This window comes from Chrysoperla carnea, chromosome X (genome assembly GCF_905475395.1).
Source record: "Chrysoperla carnea chromosome X, inChrCarn1.1, whole genome shotgun sequence".
Taxonomy (NCBI): Eukaryota; Metazoa; Arthropoda; class Insecta; order Neuroptera; family Chrysopidae; genus Chrysoperla; species Chrysoperla carnea.
Window position 1 is genome coordinate 33,988,430 of NC_058342.1, and position 23,559 is coordinate 34,011,988.

The 23,559-nt window shown below is 31.5% G+C and overlaps 1 protein-coding gene across 1 annotated transcript in view; it reads left to right on the forward strand.

Annotated features, from left to right (window-relative positions):
• The first annotated feature begins 839 nt into the window (after positions 1–839).
• LOC123302580 (muscle calcium channel subunit alpha-1) overlaps positions 840–23,559 on the forward strand; it is a 42,518-nt gene continuing 19,798 nt past the window's right edge. Inside the window, exons 1-16 of the mRNA XM_044885561.1 lie at positions 840–862; positions 3,209–3,454; positions 16,997–17,243; positions 17,717–17,822; positions 17,898–18,144; positions 18,483–18,635; positions 18,717–18,904; positions 19,318–19,421; positions 19,499–19,656; positions 20,016–20,258; positions 20,332–20,405; positions 20,927–21,078; positions 21,644–21,854; positions 22,056–22,176; positions 23,160–23,251; positions 23,308–23,432. Coding sequence (XP_044741496.1) covers positions 17,041–17,243; positions 17,717–17,822; positions 17,898–18,144; positions 18,483–18,635; positions 18,717–18,904; positions 19,318–19,421; positions 19,499–19,656; positions 20,016–20,258; positions 20,332–20,405; positions 20,927–21,078; positions 21,644–21,854; positions 22,056–22,176; positions 23,160–23,251; positions 23,308–23,432 — 2,177 coding nt within the window. The 5' untranslated portion in view covers positions 840–862; positions 3,209–3,454; positions 16,997–17,040. The remainder of the gene's footprint in view (positions 863–3,208; positions 3,455–16,996; positions 17,244–17,716; positions 17,823–17,897; positions 18,145–18,482; positions 18,636–18,716; positions 18,905–19,317; positions 19,422–19,498; positions 19,657–20,015; positions 20,259–20,331; positions 20,406–20,926; positions 21,079–21,643; positions 21,855–22,055; positions 22,177–23,159; positions 23,252–23,307; positions 23,433–23,559) is intronic.

Here is a 23,559-nt window from a genome sequence, read left to right on the forward strand (position 1 = left end):
CGGAAGTTGTACCATGCCGAAAACACTCGCCTCGAAAAAAAGGACTCTAACTTCCTCCACGATTTCGACTGACTGGCTTTTCTGAAAGAAACAAACAAAAGGGAATTTTAATCTAGAAATCCAAATACTTCGATTAAAACTAGAAGCAGTTGAAAATATTAAAAATTATATTTTTGGCGGATTGTTGAAAAAAAAGTTCATGAATTCTTTTTGTTTTGTTACGAGACATAGATAAAAAGTCTCGGAACTTTTGGATGATTCTAGTTCATGTGGTGAGCCAACCTAATAAATTTCAAGTGAATCCACAGCCAAATTGAATCATTCGTTATAAAAACACATTTCCTAAAGTTGAACAAAAATTTAATAACAGATAATAATACAGCTAGAACTATTTTTAAAAACATAGGCAACCCACATAGCACATACACAATGATATATTGCCTATAATATAAGGATGTTAAAAATCTATTTTAAGCAACGAGATGTTTCAGAAACATCGGGATGACCACTTCCGACGGCTGACGGCTGACGGCGACGCATGTGGATCAAACAGTTATATTTTTATACTACTAAGTACTCGAATTAAGTCAGCCTATTTAGTTTAGTAACTGTTTCAGTAACAAGAACTGAGATTTTTGTGATTAAAACTTTAAAAACACAGAAACTTTTGAAATATTTTTACAAAAAAAAAAAAAAACTATATTGAGTGAATATTTAACAGTTTATACTGATTGCATAAAACTAATTTTATTACTCATTCGAGTGACTCAAGGCAACGGAGCCAATTACTCACCCAACAAGGAATAATTGGATCATTCAACAAAATTAACTCACACATGGGAAAAATGTTTCAAATATTGAGGTAATTTTAAAATATTTTTTGTTAATTTTGTGTGATTTTCGGATCCTAAATGATTAATTTACAGTTATACAATATTGAATATTTGAATACCTGAATATCTGAATACAGAGTGATGAACTCGGAACTATACAAAACCAAATATTGTTAAAAAAAATCACATGCATACTTTTTTGCATGTACTACGATTACGCATGCGTTATAATCAATTTTATTAGAAAAATTTGTATTCATAACATAAATTTTATGTTTTAATAATATTTCAAGAAAGAATTTTTTATTGTTGTAAAAAAGAAATATAGTGAAAACCGGTTACAATGACATCGTTTATAACGACCAATCAGATATTACAATTATTTGGCAAGATGTAAAATAGATTCAAATATATCGTCAAAATATATACGGAGTGCTTTTTTTAAGTTGACATATGCTTGAAACTCATTTTTCGTTTTAAGCATTTTTTCGATAAAATTTATTTATCAAGTTTCAAGCATTTGTCAACTTAAACAAGTGAAAAGAAACAATTGACTGAGTTAATTCTTGAAATACCATGCATAGTCAGTGTTGATTTCTTTATCACATTACACATACAAACATGTGACACATACATAACTGATAATCAAGTATAGTACATATTATAAAATTTCCGCCTAATTGGCGCCCTCACGGGTAAACAGTGATGTTTACGAAAAAATGTTTCAAACAAAAGTTGTTTAATTCTTGATAAGGAACATTTTTTACATTTAAACTTTTGTTCTATCTCTAACGGTTTACAAGATGGGTCCTACGGACCCAAGACCCAATTGACCTATGATGCTCATTTACGAACTTGACCTCACTTTTTACGTACTGAATATCTTTTTTCGTTTTTGAGTTATCGTGTCCACAGACGGACGGACGGACAAGCGGAAATGGACTAATTAGGTGATTTTATGAACACCTGTACCAAAATTATGTTCGTAGTATCAATATGTTTAAACATTACAATCTTGGGACTAAACTTTGTATACCTTGATATATTTCATATACATGGTATAAAAACAGTAGGTAATTTACTTCCCATTCATGGAATTACCCTAAAAATAAATTGGAGACAACTTTTTGGAAATTTTAACGTCTTAAAGTAATTTTAATCCCAAATTTGAGTTATACCTACGAAGAGTGATATTTTGAAGCGAACTCGGAAATACAATCTCAATTTTATTGACAAGAATAATTGCGATTAACTAATTATAAAATCATGCTAATAACGACTACTTTGTAATCGAAATCTAATTTAAAAATTAATGTAGATTTTTTGAGTAAAAAATTTAAAAATTTCACCAAAATAAAAAATAAGATTGGAATAATTTCGAAATAGATCGAAAACGAACATATAGAAAAATAGATGGAAACGGTACAGACGAATATCTAGGTAACGCGTTAGAGTGAGGGCGTGTTCGTTGGTAGCGTGGAGAGGCTCAGGCGCGTACATATCCCGGCATTGTACTTGTATATATATGGTCCCGGTTTGGACATGACTGTTGTATCTTGTATAGTGTATAGGTAATACATATATAAGACAGGGTTTAAGGGATGAGACGTCAAGGGGTGTGTTCGTTGTTATCGTAGTGAAATTGAATACAAGGGGTTGACAGAAAAATATCAGTATAGCGTCAACTTTGTCGGCACAGGTCATAACGTTTGCGTATCTATGTAGTTACACGTTGCAATATCTCTCGAAACAAAACAATGATTCTAATAAAAATATCGAATTGAATTTCTCGAAGATTCCACAAAACAAAAATATTGTTTTGATAACAACGTTCAACAATTTTAAACGTAAAACAATTTGAAACAAATTTTGATAAAATGGACTTATTACGAAAGTATGTTTTGCTATTTAATTGGATGTGTATTGTTGATGTTTTTGTAAATGTTTGGTGATATGTGCCCCCTAGTTCAACAATGGAACCAAGATTTAGAAACATAAACCTAATCAACCTTTTTACCATCCAAAATTTATGTTGTAAAGCCTGTTTAACTTTGAACCCAAACCCAACAACTCCAACACAAATTCCAACTCCAAACCTATTACTGTCAGTGTCATTTTTATTATTTATCATTTTTTCTCATAATGGAACCAATTTTTTACTGCACAGGTGGGTCCTTAATATCTCTTTAATTGTTTCTATTGATTTGGTAATTAATAATTATATTTCTTGTTTGTTAAATTATACATGAATTACCATAAAAATACTCTTACGTCGTTTTCATTTATTTTTTTTCAATATGGAGTGTGGGGGGAATGTGTGGGGCGTAACGAACGGATCTGTACGATTTTGATTAATCAGTTTTTTGTGATGACAGGATTACAGTATGAAGTTCAAAAAGAATCCTCAGGAATTACAAACGATCATACGAGGGATCATTTGCCAAGTGATAGGATTGCGTATGGTTGCGCATGCGTACATACATCACCACATATTGGTGGCGGGAATCGAGCAAATAATAAATCTGTGGAAGCGGATAATAGTACTGATAGTCCCAGTGCATGGACACAAATCTGTTTATACAGCGGTGGAGTCAATTATCCTGGCTCGGTTTGTGGTACCGGTAAGTTGAACTCGTTTTTGTTTATTTTGACTTAAGTATAATTGAAGTGATAATTTTTATGACCAATTTTAATGTTTTCGACTGAAGATCAAACAAGACTGTAAGATTCTCAAATAGACGGTCTTGTAGTATTTGCAATAGTTGTAATTAAAACCGATCGAGCACAACTAATCGCGGAAGGCGATATAAAGTGTTAGTTTGGGCAGTGTCAGTTCAGCCTTATCTTAATACACTTAGTGACTGTTTCAATATTTAACGGTAGATAGTATGAACATATTTTTCCTTCGACTAACCGAAATTGCAATAAAAGTCGATTATCTTAAAATATATAAACGTGCCACAGCAAGATTTTTCCAATTAATTGGATTATCCAAATACATCAATTTTGGTTTTGATGCAATTGCGGTTTTGGCTAGAAGAGAGGGATAAAAATATAGATGGCTATAAGAGTTATCACTTCAAAAATATGAATTCGATTTCAAAAGAATATGAAATTATTTTGTCTTTTGTTTCGAAAGTATTACCTAAAAGATTCTTATTGTAGAAGATTTAGTGGACCCCCGGTAATCCGGCCCCTGGCTAGTCCGGCGCCCCTTTAATTCGAACTATTTTTTTCTATTAAAAGATGATAAATAGATGGGTATGGGGTAGGGGTATGGAGGTTAGCGGGCTATGCTCGTGCATCGGGCCTCGAAGCAATGGTTCAGAGCACCTAGCCAAATAGATCCTTGTACTCTATCCTCGCTACGCTTTTCAGTGGCTATTATAACCAACTGATGTACTGAAACCCAGGATTTTCCTAGCGCTGAGTTTCCTAATTTCTTCTGGTTCGACTATGGCCGGACCAAACCATTTCCTTCGCTGCTGTATGAGCGCCGTGCAGTAACAGAGAAAGTAGATCGATGATAAATAAATAATGATAAATAGATACAAATTATTGAATATAACTTATGGAATCTTATCATTGGATTTGTGATTTATTCCGGACTATAAGGGGTCTTAGTCATTACTTTACAATCCGACAAATTCGGTAGTCCGACACAGCCCTGCAAAACGTTTGCCGGATTACCGGGGTCCACTGTAGTTTTAATTATTACTAATTCGATTGTCGCGTTTGTTACTTAATGGTAGTCCCTGCAAAAGTAATAGGGGTGCGTTAATTATTGTGACCTGGTTAATGAACCTCTCATCAGGGGCGTAGTTACCGCCGTATCAGCCATATCAATGATACGGGGCCCCCGAGCTACAGAGGCCCCTTGCATATGCAAGCAAAAATTAATTTTGTTTCTTTTGTGAGAAATCTTTATTTGGGCCCCCCAAATAATTTTGATACGGGGTCCCTCCAAGGCGAGCTACCCCACTGCCTCTCATATAACAATTTTGAGGGCTAAAAAGTCGAAAATTAATTATTAATCCCGTCAACAGTCACAGTGATTACTTTTTACTTTTCCTTTTTACTCTATACCACTTTGGGAATCACTTCTGTAGAGGAACAATGCACAGTGTGTAGACCAGTGTAGACGTAACTCAAAAAAATCTATAATCGTGTTTATGTCAATAAAAAGTTGGTTATAATGAAAATTTCCTGAATTTTCCAGAATTATAGAAGAACCTAATTTAATTGTATACAAATAATAATTTTATTAATTGGAATCACTACAAAAGTATGAAATAATTTGAAGGAAATTTATATAATCAATTCACTTATTGAACCATTAATCCCGTTGAAAAATTAATAATACAATATTTGTTTATGAAAACTAGTTTATTTATGCGCGTGCTATAGAGTTCTCAAGTTGGGAACTCTGCCCTGAGGAACTCTCCCCTGGGAATCTTTGCCCTGATATCCATTTCAATGTATTGTTCCCTAAAATTTGAAAATGTACGAAAAAAAATGACAAGATATGATATTAAAATTAATTATTATTCTTGCAAAACAACTTTTGTCACAAACTATGACGTCACCACGTGCTATGTTCCTCTCTTTCTATTTGTTCATTTAATTCCTCCATATTTTTATAGTTTTTGATGCTACCCAAAAATTGATTTCACACGATTTTGTGGCTAAATAACGAACGTCGATTGAGCCAATAAAAATATTTTTGAGCAAGAACCTATTCGAAGTACAAGTATTCAAAGTGAGGTGAAGAGGGTTACATTATTCCTACATTATCGATGCTTGGAAAGCTTTAAAACTTCTTGGCATCATGCAAATTTCTCTAGCCTGGAACGAAGCTGAAATAAAGCCGTGTAATATTAGTTAACTTAGCCTTAAACAGACTTTAATGTTTCAAAATAGCTTTGTGTGTTTCAGTCTAATTTGTCCTAAAATTTAGTAAGATATTTGATAAATTTTTGTATGTTTGGCCGTCGAGCATATAGCATAGAAATTCAAGAAAATTGTTTAGCCAATAAATAATATTGATTTGTAAATATTTAAAAAAAAAGAAAGAATGTTATTTTTCATTTATAATTTAATTTTCTTAAACATAATTTCATTTATCCAAAATTTCATACATATTTAGGAATCCGTAACACAAATGCATATAGGTACAGTTTTCTTGGAAATTTTCGAACATTCAGTTCATTTTCGAATAAAAATCAAAATTAAAACTATCGTGGGGTGAGTCTGCGAATCCTTGAGGTTCACACGAATAACTTCCCAGTATAAAAAACGACTTGATCGAAAATTATGTAATTTTTTTTTTGGAATCATTTCTATCTGTTATGGTTTAAAAGATGGTTTCTACGGATCCATGACACACTTAACCTATATTGCCCGTTTACGAACTCAAAGTCAGTTTTTACGTCCTGAACACGCTATAAAAAGTTCGGGTCGATAGCTGTTTTCGTTTTAACTTATCGTTACAGACTTGAGACTAAATTTAGTATACCTTGATGTATATTTCATAAACACAAAAAGAGTTTCTGCCTGAGGAAAGCTATAAGGTTGTTTGCGGCCTGCTTAAATTCGCCTCTGGTTCTTGTCGGTTGCGTATCGGTATCGATGCAGTACGAGTGCAATAAACGATGAAAATGAAATCATTGTTAACAAATGATATATTTTCCTTTATCAAAGGAAAATACATAGTCTAGAAAATTTTATCGGTTAATTGATGATCAATTTTTTTTTTCTAAGTGAGTAAACACACACCATTTAATACAATTAGTGTTTACCCAATAGATTTTCTGTATACATTTTTTTTAACTTCCATATACAGACCATACCCCAATAAATAGAGGTTATACCCCGTGTTTTAAGGACGTTCCCAAAAAGTAACGTTTTCTAAGGAACATCTTTATCTTCACGTATATGCATTCTCATTAATCCCTTAAGTACGAAAATTTTTCAATATCACTTACAATGCTCAAGTTTGCGTTTTAAATCATATAAATCATATATTAAAGTGTTTCAAAAGGGATGTTTTACTATGTAGCAAGGTTAACTTTCTTAATATTATTTTGAAAATCTAATATTCATGAGATAAAAACGTGACAAATATTTTTCTATCAAAAAAATTATAACAAGCGGCACTTGTTTTTCCATAAAATACATTTACGCTGATTGTTTCCCTACAGTATTGTAAAAAAGTCTTGGTTTATTGCACGGTACATACATATAAACCAAATACATGCTTTGTAGTCAAGTAATGTGATTTTTTTTAGCTTTAAAATACCACGCAACTACAAAAATATATAATATATTAAGTGCAAGTGATGCTTATAAATTTGATAATATAGATATCGCTCTTCAATCATCAATACTTTAACTATAGTCGTCTTTGTTCATCAAATGATGGATTATCGATGAACTCATAATTTTTTCATCATAGATTTTTTGATATAGAAATATCCAATTGAAAAGGATAACCTATATGATTCTAATAGAATCCACCTTCAAAATTTGAAACGTAAGTCGCAAGAAACGTAAAATCGAATAAATAGCGTAGCAGTAACTCAATTTAAACGCGTCAATTGAGCACAATCTTTTGTCTACAAGCGTGGTCTGTATATGGACGTTATACAGTTGATCACACCAGACTTTACATTTTAAACGTTCAAGCATGCTGCCTGCCTACTTGTAATGAGTACTAACACTAAGCTGTTACAGGTTTACTCATATTTCACATAAACTTTTTAATCGCATTAAAATCGAATTAATTTTATTGCTTTTTTAACGCCAGGCGAACCTTTTCAAAAATAATAAATACTTGAAGGTTTAAAGCATTGATATTCAAGTACATGGACGGCTAATTCCCCATATTCGATCAACAATTCTGGTAGAAGTATTAAATTTTATCATTTTTCTAGTCTGCGGTTAGCTTATAGATCGAAAACGAACCCTTAGCGAAAGAAAAAGGTTCTAAAGATTCTCTTTGTCTATTTTTTTCAAGTTTCACGATTTTAATCAAAATTTCATCATACACTCGAGATCGGTTGCAATAACTCAAGTTTTAATAGAGATATTTGAAAGAATAAAAAAGAGTCTTTAACTAGAACAAATTTGCAATTTTCTCATATATAATTATTTGGGTTTTCTTTCGCTAAGGGCTCGCTTTCGACTTATTAACTAATAACGGGCCGAAAAAATGATAAAACTGACCACTTACAATCGTGCTTGCTTCGTTACTATTCTTCGGTTTATAACAAATCCCCCCCCCTACTCTGATCGATAAGCAAGTTGAAAATTCGGATTCAGCGGCTCAAAATACGTCGAAATACACTCCATGTTCGGTAATACCTGTAAAAGCATAGGAAACCCACTGAACGCCTACACAAATAGATAAAAAGAGACAAATAGGTAAAATTTGTGTCAGTTAGAAACATTTTAAAATAGACAATTCTATATTACATCTATTATCAATGTTTTTTTAATAATATTTAAAATAATAAAGCTTTTTAATGGACCTTATTCTCATAGTCAGTGGCGGATACAAGAAAAAAAAGTCCAGGAATAGGAAATTACTTTTATTGTGCTAACAAGAAACTAAAAAAAAATATTTCTTATGAGTCACTCATACTTGACTATTCGTAAAAGCTTGAGACGCTCTGAACCATCCTGAATATTTTATAAGCGTCTCCAGCTTTTTTTTTGGTTTATTGCACGGTACATACATATAAACCAAATACATGCTTTGTACTCAAATAATGTGATTTTTTTTAGCTTTATAATACCACGCAACTACAAAAATATATAATATATTGTGTGCAAGTGATGCTTATAAATTTGATAATATAGATATCTCTCTTCAATCATTAATAAACTAACTATAATCGTCTTTGTTCAACAAATGATGGATCTTCAATGAACTAATAATTACATTAAAATTTAGATTTGATATAACCGACAGCCTTATATTTTGATGGTAATTTTTTCATCTCTCTAGATTTTTTGATATAGAAATATCCAATTGAAAAGGATAACCTATATAATTCATCACTTTTTCAGTCAACTTTGAAGGATAAAAAAATTAATAAAAAGCTCGGGATGACCTAGGAATTTTTGTGATTTTTGTAAACTTTGTTAATCAAAAAATGTATTTGTAAAGTTTTATTAAAATCCCTAGAATTATTCAATCCTTGCATATCTCCTTAAACATAGGTGAAATTAGTAAAGAAAGTTTCAAATTTTATGATATAGTTAATAGTTGGGTAGGGGCCCAAGTTGGTCTTTAATTCACCTATTATCGACCGCCACTGCCTTACTCTTTTAGTTTTCGTAATCAATCTAGTACTAGGCACTAACATAGAACATTACACTGGTACAGCTACTGAACTACAGTGGTACAGTGGTACTAAAGTACACTAATATTCACTACCAACCAGCTCCCGTTCTAAAAGTGAATATATTTAGTTTCAGTCATCAAGCATCAACCACAATAAACATAGCTGGTAGCTCAAAGCTCATCAGAATCAGAACATCACTAACACTTGCTCATCAGAATCAGAACATCAAAATATATGATTCAAACAATGTTAGCTTTTTTTTATGAACAAAGCAAATATATTGTACAGAATGTTTCAGGATGTTTTGTGCACTAAAATTTCAATTCTGTAACACTAAGTAAAGGAATGTGTGTTGAATTTGATGTTTTCATGTGAGTCAACATTCTTTGTAAATTTTGACTTGCTGAATTCGAATTTGATCCAAAAATTGGTTAATTAGATCGAGATTTGTAGAAATTTTTGAAGTTGGCTCGCTATGAATAAATGATGAGAGTGAATGTTTATGATGCGTCCGCACATGGTGACACGAAAACTACATGTTGAAATTAGTTACAATTTTTAAACACCATGAAGTTAGTCGATAAATGAAATGTCATGACAAGGATAAATAGATGACAGATTAACTTGCCAGTATTCGCTTTAACTGTTCGGTAATCTTTCTGCACATGCGTCAAATATTTCGCACGTTAAATATTATTTAACTTTGTAAATCATAACCTCTACATAATTATACCATGTATATTTGTAATATATGTCAAGGTATACTAAGTTTAAAACCAAGTTTGTAACGCTTAGAAATATTGATGCTACGAATAAAATTTTGGTATAGGTGTTCATAAAATCGCCTAATAAGTTCATTTTTGGTTGTCTGTCTGTTCGTCTGATCGTCTGTCCATCTGACAACACGATAACTCTAAAATTCAACCACATATACCGTTGGAAAGTTTTTTTTCTCACCTCCGGGCAGAAAGTGTCAACTTTCATCCCGCTTTGCAAAACAAAGTTGTCGTTTTCTGCCTCCGTCGGGGAGAAAAATAGTATACACACCACGGGAGCAAGTAAAAAAATATCTCAGATCTAATTTTTATCACCCTCGGCAATGAATAGGAGATCTGACACAATCTTTACTTTTGCTCCCTAGATGTGTTTAACGTTCATAACGCAAGTACACAATTAATTGATTTCTTCTGCATGGTTTGCGCCCGTAATCCAATTTTTCTGCCTGGCCCTGTAATTTTAAGACACTCTGTATAAAGATAATGCATTGAGTAAAGGTATACTGTACTGTGTACCATAGAAGATATTCTGTACACACAATAGTAAAAACCGTACGCTATTTGTAAGTTAGTTTTTAGAGCAGAGATTATGGGTTGAGGCGGGGGGGGTGGGTCGTATGTGTGTGTATGAGGTTCATATGGGCTACGGGCAAGTACCTATATACTATAGTAGCTCTATTTTATCACAGGTTTCACATCATGTACAAAAAAACCAACGATAAATATGAGCTTTAGCACTCGCATCAATACCTTTTAGTCATTATAAACGATATGCCATTTTATCCTATGTTGTTATAAATGATATGTTTGTATAATTGTTGTATGTTGGTAATATTGGTCGTAATAATCGATTCGTTATTGTAAACAAAGTCGCTATAACCGACTTTAATTTTACATAAAAGTTATAATAAGTGGTATGTTGGGATATGGTGTAGAAATTTAAATTACAACGTATTAATTTTACTTTAAAACAAGTGAAAACAAACAATTCACTGAGTTAATTGTTTAAATACCATGTATAGACAGTTTTGATACTACAATAGCCACACATTCATAACTGATATTCCCATATAATACATACTATAACCTTTGTACATAATTTGCACCCTCGTGGATAAACATTGATGTTTAAGCTAAAATGTTTCAAACAAAAGTTGTTTATTTTTTTATAAGGAACATTTTTTACAATTAAACTTTTGTTCTATCTCTAACGGTTTACAAGATGAGTCCTACGAACCCAAAAGATCCAATTGACTTATGTTGCTCCTTTAAGAACTCGGCGTCTCTTTTTACGTCCTAAGCATGCTATAAAAATTTCAGCTTGATATCTCTTTTCGTTTTTGAATAATCGTGATGACACACGGACAGACAGACAATGGGAAATGGACTAATTAGATGATTTTTTGAACACCTGTACCAAAATTTTGTTGATAGCATCAATATTTTTAAGCGTTTCAAACTTGAGACTAAACTTAATTTAATTTTTGAACATTGATTACAAATATTCAACAAAGAGACCCAGACCAAAGATATTTTTGTAACAAGATAGCATAAAATAGACCTTTTTGATTTTGGTTTTCTGGATGAAAACAGTATGTTTCTATCAGAAAATGGACAAAAGCAGGTAACGTTAAAAGCGTTACCTGCTTTCTACACGTTTTGCAGCGCGATCATGTATTTCATCTCTCATAACATACACATACATAATTGTTACTAAATTAATTTCATAAAATTTTACTGTTTATTTACTGTATTTTTTGTGTTTCCAATTTAATGTTATCTTTCACAAGAATATCGTGGAACACGCTGTATTGAAACACCCTCAGTAACTACTTCGAGTCACCCAATTGTTAAATGAAAAGTGATTTTTATATATTTTTTTGGATAAAATTACCTTAAAGAAAATTTTTGTGATTTCGACAAAACTCATAGACTAAGAAACGAAGCACAAAAATTGGTCAAAGTTCGGAAAATTTGAGGCGTCAGGAAATTTTCTGACCTAGTCTGATTTATAAGAAATTAAAAATATGCAATTAGAAGAATTAATATACATTTTAAATTAACCGTTAATATTAAATTCACAATTCGGTTAATAATGATGAAAACGATTTCAAATTTGTTGCACGAGGGTTTTTGTGGTCGGTAATTCTCAATTATTTCAGTTTATAGATACTCATATCAGTTTTCGTACTTATAGAGGTCATAGAAACGAATTCTAATTTAAATTCGAAATTAAAGAACAGTGGTTTTCTAGACATGAAAATCATTTTAAAAAGTTTTGGTTATGTGACTTCCATGTATTTTATAATTATATGTTTTATATATGTAATTGTTTAAAAATACGTGATCATGAGCGTATCTTTTTCTCCAAAGAACGGGGAGGGCAAAAAATAAATGAAATATAAGCTTGACCACCTAAAATTCGAATTAGGGCGCCCCATCTTTTATTTAATTAGTGAAGTACCTAATATTATTTGATCCTTGCATATATCTTTAACCAGTTTTCACTGTACTACATGAACACGATTTTTTACATTTAATTGACAGATAATTATGTGTAGGTGGGAGTAAAAAACATCAATCAATAAAAACAAAATACTTGTTTATGAAAAACACAAAGGAATAGGGTGATTATTACACCAGTCACAGGTGGCTTTTACAAAATAACAAGTGAAACCAAACAATTGACTGAGTTATTTGTTGAAATACCAGAGTTGATTACTCTGTAACATTACACATACATACATGTCACACACATATAACTGATATACCCATATAATACTACAATTTGCGCTCTCACGGGTAAACATGTTTACGTAAGAATGTTTCAAACAAAAGTTGTTTATTTTTTTTTTTACATTTAAACTTTTGTTCTGCCTCTAACTTTTTACAAGACAGGTCCTACGGACCCAAGACCCAATTGACCTATGTTGCTTATTTACAAACTCGACCTCACTTTTTACGTCCTCAGCACGCTATTCAGCTTGATATCTCTTTTCGTTTTTGAGTAATCGGGATGACAGACGGACAGACGACAGAGAGACAACCGGAAATGAACTAATTACGTGATTTTATGAACACCTATACCAAAATTTTGTTCATAGCATCAATATTTTTAAGCGTTACAAACTTAGGACAAAACTTAGTATACCTTGGTATATTTCATATACATGGTATAAAAACTCTAACTTTTGCTATTGTTAAACAAAAACAAATTTTCTTTGGCCTTCATTGATATCGAATTAAAAATTCTTTGATTAACGTAGTCCAATCATATTACTTCTTTTTAAACTTCTCTTTTTTTATGTCTAAAATGAAATGCAACTAATCCGCCGGCAATTTCAGGTCGAATAAGTATATACATTTTACAGTGAAACCTGGTTGAGTGTGACATTAAGGGACTTGCAAATTTGTTTCTCTTATAGAGGTATTCCACATACCCAGTGTCTAAAAAATCCAGGTATAAATAATTATCTGTCTCATCCAGATATACTTCCATTCCAGAGGGTTATATTAATAGAGCTCAGAATACAGGTTCTTTCAGTTATAGAGATGCGATTATTAAGATGCGACTGTGGCTCATATCGGTATGAGCCATAGACCATCAATTAGTTCAGTGTAGACAGCTGGGTATAATATATTAATAGATAATAAGTATTTATATTTATTATAATCAGATGTCTATGAATATATCTGTCAAACTTATTTGTGTTATTTCGTATAATGATACCGATATTCCGTCATCAAATTGGATGCCCACGTTTTTGACAGTTTAAAGAAGGTTTAAAATTTAAGTTTTTGACAAGAAAGTTTGTGTATTTTTCCGAAATAAATTTTTGGTGGCTTTTTATTAGCAAAATCAACATTTTGAAGTACTTTTATAAAATAGAGGAATACCCTATTCAGTGCCAAAGTGCTGGGACCACTGCATAAGTTCCAATCATGGACGTTTCTCACTTATCCAAGTCCCATTTAACCAAGTTCGATTTTTATTGATCGAGTTGTTATGAAAAACAGTTTCATTATGGGTAATAGCTGAACGACATTGCCATTGCTGTATGCTTAATAAATCTGCTACTCAAGTTTAGACGTAGCGTAGAGCGGCTAATCGGCAATCATGATAAGCGTTTGATGTAAATAATTATTAATTACAAACAATTATAATCGAATTATAAAATAAAACAAATTCTAGTCTAAACAAATCAACAGCTTATGACAGTAGGAAACAATATTTTTTTAGATTACAAAGCCCGAATAAAAATAATCAAAAATAATAATAATTAATTATTAATCTTAAATTTATCTATAATCACGATTACAAACATGCAAAACAATTTCGTTATGGGTAACAGCTGAACGCCATTATTGGACGTTTAATAAAACTACCACCCAAGTTTAGAAGTATTGCCGAATGGCTTATCGACAATCACATTTGGTTTAGTATTACCATGATAAAATAAACAATTAAATAATTATTAATTACAAACAATAATTATAATCGAACTTAAAATAAAACAAAACTCTAGTCTAAACAAATCAACAGCTTATGACAGTGGGGAACAATAATTTTTTTATATTACAAAGCCCGAATAAAAATAATCAAAAAAAAAATTAATTAATTATTAATCTTAAATGTTGAATTTATCATTAATCGCGATTATTTGTAATCTTGCATCATAAAATTATTTAAAAATAAATGTGTATGTAATGCGTAACTTATTTCTGTTCGTCAAACTAGAATAACCATTTTGGGTCACAAAGAAACTTTTTCTCAATTTTTTCATTTTCACTTATATTACGACTCGTTTTATTTATTAATTTTAACAAACCTTTATCTGATACTAGCTTGATACCCACATAACACTCGAAGGGATTGTTTTACACAGCTAAAATATATGCATAATTTTCAATTTTTTTTTAAGTCTGAAATAGTCATAATTCATTGAGTATATCAGAATAGATGGCCATGAATTTTTATAGAAATCTTTAATTTTTGGTTCAAAATGATGATAATAAATTATAGCTCACGTGTTATTCTGATGTATGAGCTGTATTGTTGTACAGTTTTATTCAAATCCATTCGGTAGTTTATGCGTTAAAGCATAACAAACAAACATACTTACTTTCACATTTATAATATATAAGGATTTCAATACTCAATCGAATTAAACTCACTAGCGGATTATTTGCAATTCGATTTTTTAATTTAAAAAGGTTCTCTCTAAAAATAAGCTTGATATATTTTCGCAAATCCACTGGTTTTTATCGTAGTATGCTTGGACTAATGTGTCAAATTACAAACAGAAGAAATACTAACACTCTTCAATTGATATTGAAAATACAAAAAAAAAACAATACGATGAACCTACGAATAAGTGGAGTGATTCCGTACCAAAAGATCAAAAACTATCCTTATATATGTTACGAAAATGTTTCTCCATTTTCTTTGTCAAACGTGTTTCTTTCCAATTTTTCCATATTGATTTTATTGAAATATCTAAAAATATCTGTATTTTATCGTAATAAATAAAAAATACTTGTAAATTTTTGGAGAGTTTAGAGCAAATTTTAACCACGCAAAATCTATCTGTTACTCCATTTCTGTCTATCCGACCTCTTGGCCATATACACGGTATGAAATTTTTTAATATGATTGTCCAATGCAAATTATTAGACCTTAAGAATTCAAAATTGTTTTTTAAAATTTTTAAACAATTGTTTTTATTAGCTAAGGCCAAATAAATTGAACTGACTTTGCGTGCTTGCAATTGCACAGCGAAACGGGTATATTTTAACATTTTGTTATTAAAAACAAGCACCTTATTTAAAATCAATAAATACTGAATCCTGAAATAAACACTTTAGAAATGAATTATATGAAAACAATAAAAGATGATTTGTTTTTTTTATATTGGCTTTACAAAGAATCATGCCAATACTATCAGACCTAACTTAATTATTATAAAATTTATTGATTTTTTTTAATTAAATCATATTTCCATAATCAAAAACATAATAAATTATTTTCATCGAAAACAGTGTGGCGTAATTTCGTATATTTTAATGATTCGTCGAAATTTTTTTACCATTTTAAAATTATTTTTTCCATCAAAATGTTACTCTGTTAATATTTTTTAGTTACGATTGTTTTTTGTTGTTGTATATTCAAAGAACAGAACAAAATTTTAACATGTTTTTTAATTAAAAAGAGAAACTGTTTTAAAGCCACAACGAACTGCTAATTAGTTTTAGTATATGCAATGACTATAACATGTAAGGCTTGCAAGTTGTTGTACAAAAAAAAAACAAAATACCTAATTACCTATTTTTTTTTTTAATAAAGTATAAGGTCACTGGTTTGAGGTATACTTGTTAAAAATATTTTTAAAGTAGAGAAAATTTTATTACAAAACTTGTACAGTCAAAATCGATTTATTTCGATACCGAAAAAATGATAATGATCCCAAAAATTTGAAATTTTATTGATCAATTAAGCATCCTATTATACGTCTTTTGTGAAAAATTCATATCGATTCTGATTTAGGGGAAATTAACTATCAAAGTTAGTGTTTTTACCGAATAAAGTTTTTCATTTGTATGCATAGTTCTCAGTTTTGGCATGATTTTAAAATATAAAACTTGAGGAATATTGATTAAAGTTTTTTATGTAAATGGTAAACCGTATTTGCCGAATATAACATTAACATGTAAAGAACTGCAAATTAGTCATAACAGCGTCCTTTATCGCCAAAATTTTCCACTGGAAGCATCGATTTTATTGTCCCTACCATGACTATGCACACAACGAATAGAGAATGGACTTGAAATGGTAACACTTTCGTTTTGGTATCGAAACTCCTTAAAACGACATAGCATAAAACCTTATATATTGGATATAGCGACTATAATGATCTGTCCTTATAACCGATTTTAGCTTTTATACTCATTAGAAAAAAATAATAAAATAGAATTTCTTTTATAATGGAGTTTCCAGTTACCACTCAATTGTTTAAAAAATATATGTTTGTTTTGTTTTTAGGTGGAGGCCTATTGGGAGCATCTGGGGCGGCTGCCGCTGCAGTGATGAGTACAGTAGCAGGAGCTGTTGGACCAACGGGAGCGAGCAGTGTGGCAGGCACAGCTGGTGCCGCCAAAACACAGCCCGCTCCCAAGAGGCCAGTGCGTCGTGGGGGCAAACCACCGCCCGATCGACCGCAAAGAGCGTTATTTTGTTTACCTCTTAAAAATCCATTACGCAAAATGTGTATCGATGTTGTAGAATGGAAGTATCCTTTTTTTTATGTGTTTACGCTTTTTCGAAGGGTTATTTAAGGAAATCGAAGGGTTTGTAAGTAGACCAATAGTGTCGTTGCTGGACTGCCATTCAAAAAGCCATTAAGTTATGAAATTTTAATTATTCATACTTGATTAATTTAAAAATTAAAATAAACAAGTGAAAACAAACAACTGACTGAGTTAATTGTTGGAATACCATTTATAGACAGTGTTGATTACTCTGTCACATTAAACAACATACATGTCACACATATATAACTGTCTTCACGGGTAAACAGCGAAAAAAAGATTCAAACAAAAGTTGGTTATTTTTTTATAAGGACAGTTATTCCAAACTTTTAAATTTTCACTTGTCTCCAGGACTGACCCCCATTTTTTATGAGGCCAATTTAAAAACCTGACATGAAAGAAAATCGACGAGTTAGTATTTTATTGATATTTTCCTTAATTCAGAAATTACCAGACCTTTTGAATTTTTAATCTTATTCACAATTTTCGCCAACTGCGTTGCCTTAGCTGTTTATACACCATTCCCTGCGGGGGATTCAAACTCAACAAACGCATATTTGGTATGATATAATTCAAATCCACAAATTTCCTTAAATTTTCCAATTTCTATAGCAAATGTTTTATTAATTTTTCAGGAAAAAATTGAATACATTTTTTTAGTAATTTTCACAGTTGAATGTGTTATGAAAATTATTGCATATGGTTTCATGATGCATCCAGGGGCGTATCTCAGAAATGGTTGGAACTTGCTAGATTTTACAATTGTAGTTATTGGTATGATTAGTACAACTTTATCAAGTATAATGAAAGATGGTTTTGATGTGAAAGCTTTGAGAGCTTTTCGAGTATTGAGACCATTGAGATTGGTATCAGGAGTTCCCAGTAAGTTTTCACTGTTTCCCTTTCAATCGGGCATGAGCAAACGGGACTTACAGAAGTCCCTCGGGCTCCTTACCTAAAATACGAGTAAGACAGAGAGACATCATTTTCATTTCTACCTGTCTCATTACTTTTAGAGAAACTGAGATAGGTAGAAGAGTAGAATACTCGTCTCGCTTCCTCCTGTATGAGCAATGTGAACTTGGATAAAGAGACACACAATAAAGTTTATGACACACAATAAAGTTATAACAATGGTGACTTCGACTTAAAATTATTCGCCCATAAAGTTTAAATAACAGATAACAGTGATTAATTTGATGTAATTCAATTTTTTTTAGGCCTTCAGGTCGTTTTAAATTCAATTCTTCGTGCCATGGTGCCTTTACTACATATTGCCCTTTTGGTTTTATTCGTCATCATTATTTATGCTATAATTGGTTTGGAATTATTCTCAGGAAAAATGCACAAAACATGTTTTAACAATGACACAGGTAATTCAAAAAAAAATTGATAGAAGAACTTTGAAATTTTGGAACCTTGAATCCAAAATCCAATTATTTATAATGTTACAGATACACCAATGGAAAATCCACATCCATGCGGTGAAAATGGTTTTAATTGTTCGAATATAAGTATGGTGTGTAAATTTTATTGGATTGGTCCAAATGACGGTATCACTAATTTTGATAATTTTGGACTTGCCATGTTAACGGTTTTCCAATGTGTTACCCTAGAAGGATGGACTGATGTACTTTATCATGTAAGTCTCCAATAAAATATTTTTTCGGCACACGCGTCAAATATTTATCGCGTTAAATCTAAATAACTTAATTCATTTTAACTAATTTTATTATATTTCTATCATAAGTTTTCTTAATTTACTAGTACGACTTATACTAAACAAACAATAGTACACGAACAGGCCCGAAGATTTCCGAAGTTAATATTTTTTGCTTACACCTTTACTCTCGTGATGAGAGAAATTCTCACAATTTCTGAAGAAGTTGAAAAAAAATATACTTTTAAATATACCATTTGAGCAAAATGATTATAACGCGAGTGCTGACGGGATGCTCATAATGCGTACTTTACCAATTAGTCGCTATAACCGATTTTGACAGAGTACAGTTAAAGACAAATAAAACGTCTTACCAAGTTGAATTTGATTCACAGATTGAAGATGCAATGGGTAACACTTGGCAATGGTTATATTTTATATCAATGGTCATCCTTGGAGCATTTTTCGTAATGAATCTAATTCTTGGTGTGTTAAGCGGGTAAATTTTCTTTTTATACAACCCTCCTTATTTTTATGCAGTGTATATAAATTTATGGAAAATGTTTTGGCTTTCAGAGAGTTTTCTAAAGAGAGAGAAAAAGCTAAAGCTCGTGGTGATTTTCATAAATTACGGGAGAAGCAACAAATTGAGGAAGATTTACGTGGATATCTTGATTGGATCACTCAAGCTGAAGATATTGAACCAGAAGGCGAAGAACAAATCAATCAAGATGGTAATTAATTTAGAATAACCTCACTTGATCAATATTATCGATATTGATTATCTGATGCGTATATTGATACAATTATATTAATTAAAAAAAGTATTAAAGACATAAAACGTCAATTTTACCTCATTCAGTCAATATTATTGAGCCAATATCGACACCGATCAATATATTGATCGTCTGATGCATATATTGATAGTCTGAAAAGGATATTGAAACAATAATATTGATAAGAAAAGTATTGAAAACAAAAAAATGTCCATTTTATCTCACTCAGTCAATATTATTGAGTGAATATCGATACTGATAAAATCAGGCGATTTAGTGTGACTTGAATTTCTAAACCATTTGTACGCTATTTTTAGGCAAATTATTAAATGAAATGGAATCTTCCAATCAATTAGAAGAAGGGGATATACCACAGGAATCTTGGTATAAAAAGAAGAAAAAGGAAATTGATCGTGTAAATCGTCGTTTGCGGCGTGCCTGTCGAAAAGCAGTAAAATCACAAGCATTTTATTGGCTCATTATTATTTTAGTGTTCTTAAATACGGGTGTACTAGCTACCGAACATTATAAACAACCAGAATGGTTAGATCAATTTCAAGGTAACCATTCAGAATTATTTTCGAACCATCTAGAAAGTACTTATTTTCTCTAAAATCGAATTTTGTTTTTCAGAAGTGACAAATGTATTTTTCGTAGCTTTATTTACAATGGAAATGATGTTAAAAATGTATAGTTTAGGATTTCAGGTAATTATTTTTTATTTTTTCAAAATTTAAGCAGAAGAAAAGGTTTCTTAAAGTTTAGAAAATATGTCTTAAAAAGCTAACTTAAATCTTAATGGCATACTTTTTACAGTGGCGTAGCGAGCGTAAGTCGCGCCCGGGACAAAATTATTTTTTTTCTTAAATCCGCCACTGTATTAGAAGATGAGCAGGACAGTGAGCTGCTTGGTCCCCTCCCCTCGGTGCGCCACTGACTTTTTACCATACTTATTTACCACAGCTACCCCTAAAAGTCAATTTCTACTCTGAAGAACCTTTTTTTCTTAAATCCACCACTGTATTAGAAGATGAGCAGGACAGTGAGCTGCTTGATCCCCCCCTCGCGGCGCCACTGACTTTTTACCATACTTATTTACCTCAGCTACCCCTAAAAGTCAATTTCTACTCTGATGAACCTTTTTTTCGTAAATCCGCCACTGTATTAAAAGATGGACGGGCAGTGAGTTGCTTGATCACATAATAATTGTAATTTTGATTGGTTTTAGGGATATTTTGTATCGTTATTTAATCGTTTCGACTGTTTCGTTGTTATTGGCAGTATTGGTGAAATGATATTAACTAATACTCATATAATGCCGCCATTAGGTGTTTCCGTGTTACGTTGTGTTCGATTACTTCGTGTTTTCAAAGTCACCAAGTGAGTATATCAGTCTTTATTAAATCTTAATCTTTCATAAAAGTTTGGAGAAAATTGGATGTCTAAAACTAAAAGTGCTAGAAATCTCTTATTGCCACTTTCAGTCAATTCTGGCCCTTACTACTCCGTTAAACCTGCAATAATGCACACTTAGGGGCTAAAATTACTAAACAATTATCTTTTTTCGAGGAAAAATGCAAGCCCGATCATCGAAATACAAGTTTAAACACGAAAGAACACTTTTTTATAGATTTGTTGAAATTGAAAATAAAAATTGTATTTCTGATTTCGAAAAGCTTATTGTATAAGGTAATTTTGTCCCAAAAAATACAAAAATCTCGGTTATTTGAAGATTGGGTCAGTAGTTTCCGAGGTATAACCTGAAATCGCTGTGAAATGATCGATTTCTTGAAAACGGAATTTTTGGACGTCCAATTTAAAGTGATGAAGTATTTATGAGTGCAAGAAGTACGTGTGAGTGCTGATGCAAGACAGAATGATGAGCTGTAGCCTGAATCAACAGTTACAAAGATAAAACATTTCTGATTCTGATTCTGATTTCTAGATATTGGCGTTCATTGTCCAACCTAGTAGCATCATTGTTGAATTCCATACAATCGATTGCATCTTTATTGTTACTGCTGTTTTTGTTTATTGTTATATTCGCACTGCTTGGAATGCAAGTATTTGGCGGTAGATTCAATTTTAATCACAAAGTAAACAAACCAAGATCAAATTTTGATAGTTTTTGGCAAAGTTTGTTAACTGTCTTTCAAGTAAGTATCCATGTTTTTGAGGTATTGCGTGTTACGCCCACTGCTAGCTACAGTCAAGTCTCCTTTCATTACATGGAAGTACTCCCTCCCCCGTACCATAACGAATAGTAACATTATAATTTGACCCCCTCCTACTCCAAAATTTATTACGTAATTTAAGTACAGCACCTTATATAATTAAACTATTTTTGTTGTTTATAGATATTAACGGGTGAAGATTGGAATGCCGTAATGTATGACGGAATTCGAGCATATGGCGGTGTTTCTTCTTTTGGAATTTTGGCGTGTATTTATTTTATTATATTGTTCATTTGTGGTAACTGTATCCTTTTTAAAAGAAACAAAAATACTGTCAAAATGATTTGTGTGGGCATGGACGTTTAAATCCAAACAGACATTTGACGCAAGCGCGATTACATATACGCTCATTTTAAAGAGATTTCAAGCTATATTCAGGAAACTATTGATCCAATCGGCAAATAAACGCGATTTTTGTATTTTTTGGGTCAAAATTACCTTATAAACTGACTTTTGTCGAAATCAGAAATCAACATTTTTTTTCCATTTTTTTCAATTTTTTTAAGGGGTACCCCTTTGAAAAAATCGAAAAAATCGAGAATAAATTTTTTTTTCCAATTTCGCCAAAACTCACTTTATAAGGTAATTTTGACCCAAAAAATCCAAAAATCGTATTTATTTTACGATTGGATGATTAGTTTTTAAGATTTCGCTCATTTCATAGCGCTTCCGGTCTATATTTCGGAAACTATTGATCCAATCGTAAAATAAATACGATTTTTGAATTTTTTGGGTCAAAATTACCTTATAAAGTGAGTTTTGTCGAAATCAGAAATCAAATTTTTTTTTCCATTTTTTACAATTTTTTGAAGGGGTACCCCTTCAAAAAAAATCGAAAAAATCGGGAAAAATTTTGTATATCCAATTTCGCCAAAACTCAGTTTATAGGGTAATTTTGACGATAGAAATTCAAAAATCCTATTCATTTTACGACTGGGCGATTAGTTTATAAGATATCGCTCATTTCATAGCGGTTCCGGGCTATATTTCGGAAACTATTGATCCAATCGGCAAATAAACGTGATTTTTGAATTTTTTGGGTCAAAATTACCTTATAAACTGAATTTTGTCCAAATCAGAAATGAAATGTTTTTATCGATTTTTTACAATTTTCTTAAGAGGTATTTCGACATATAACCTTTTTCCATAAATACGATAAAATCATTTCCAAAATAATACACAACTAAAAAATAAATTTAGTATTGACCTTAATCCAAAAATAAATAGATATCTTGTTAAACGTTTTCTTGGCCATCGCTGTCGATAATTTAGCTGATGCCGAATCTTTAACTGCAATTGAAAAGGAAGCCGAAGAAGAAGTGAGTATTTTAAGTACAAACCAACTTTCGAGAATTTACCCAAAAATTAATTTTAGGCAGAGAAACAAGGCAAGTCGCACAGTCCAACACCAGCCGAAAATGAAATTGACGATAAGGGAATGGACTCAGAGCACAGTTTAGAAGATGAAGTTGATGACGGTCAAAATTATGATACCGAAAAGTAAGCTACTAATAAAAAATTTTCCGGAAAAGTGTAGTTTAAGTGAGTCATTTCAGAAAAGCGGAACATTTTAAAGGTGTTTGCCACCATTGCTTACTCAATCGAAGGCCTATTTGGCGTACTCAAG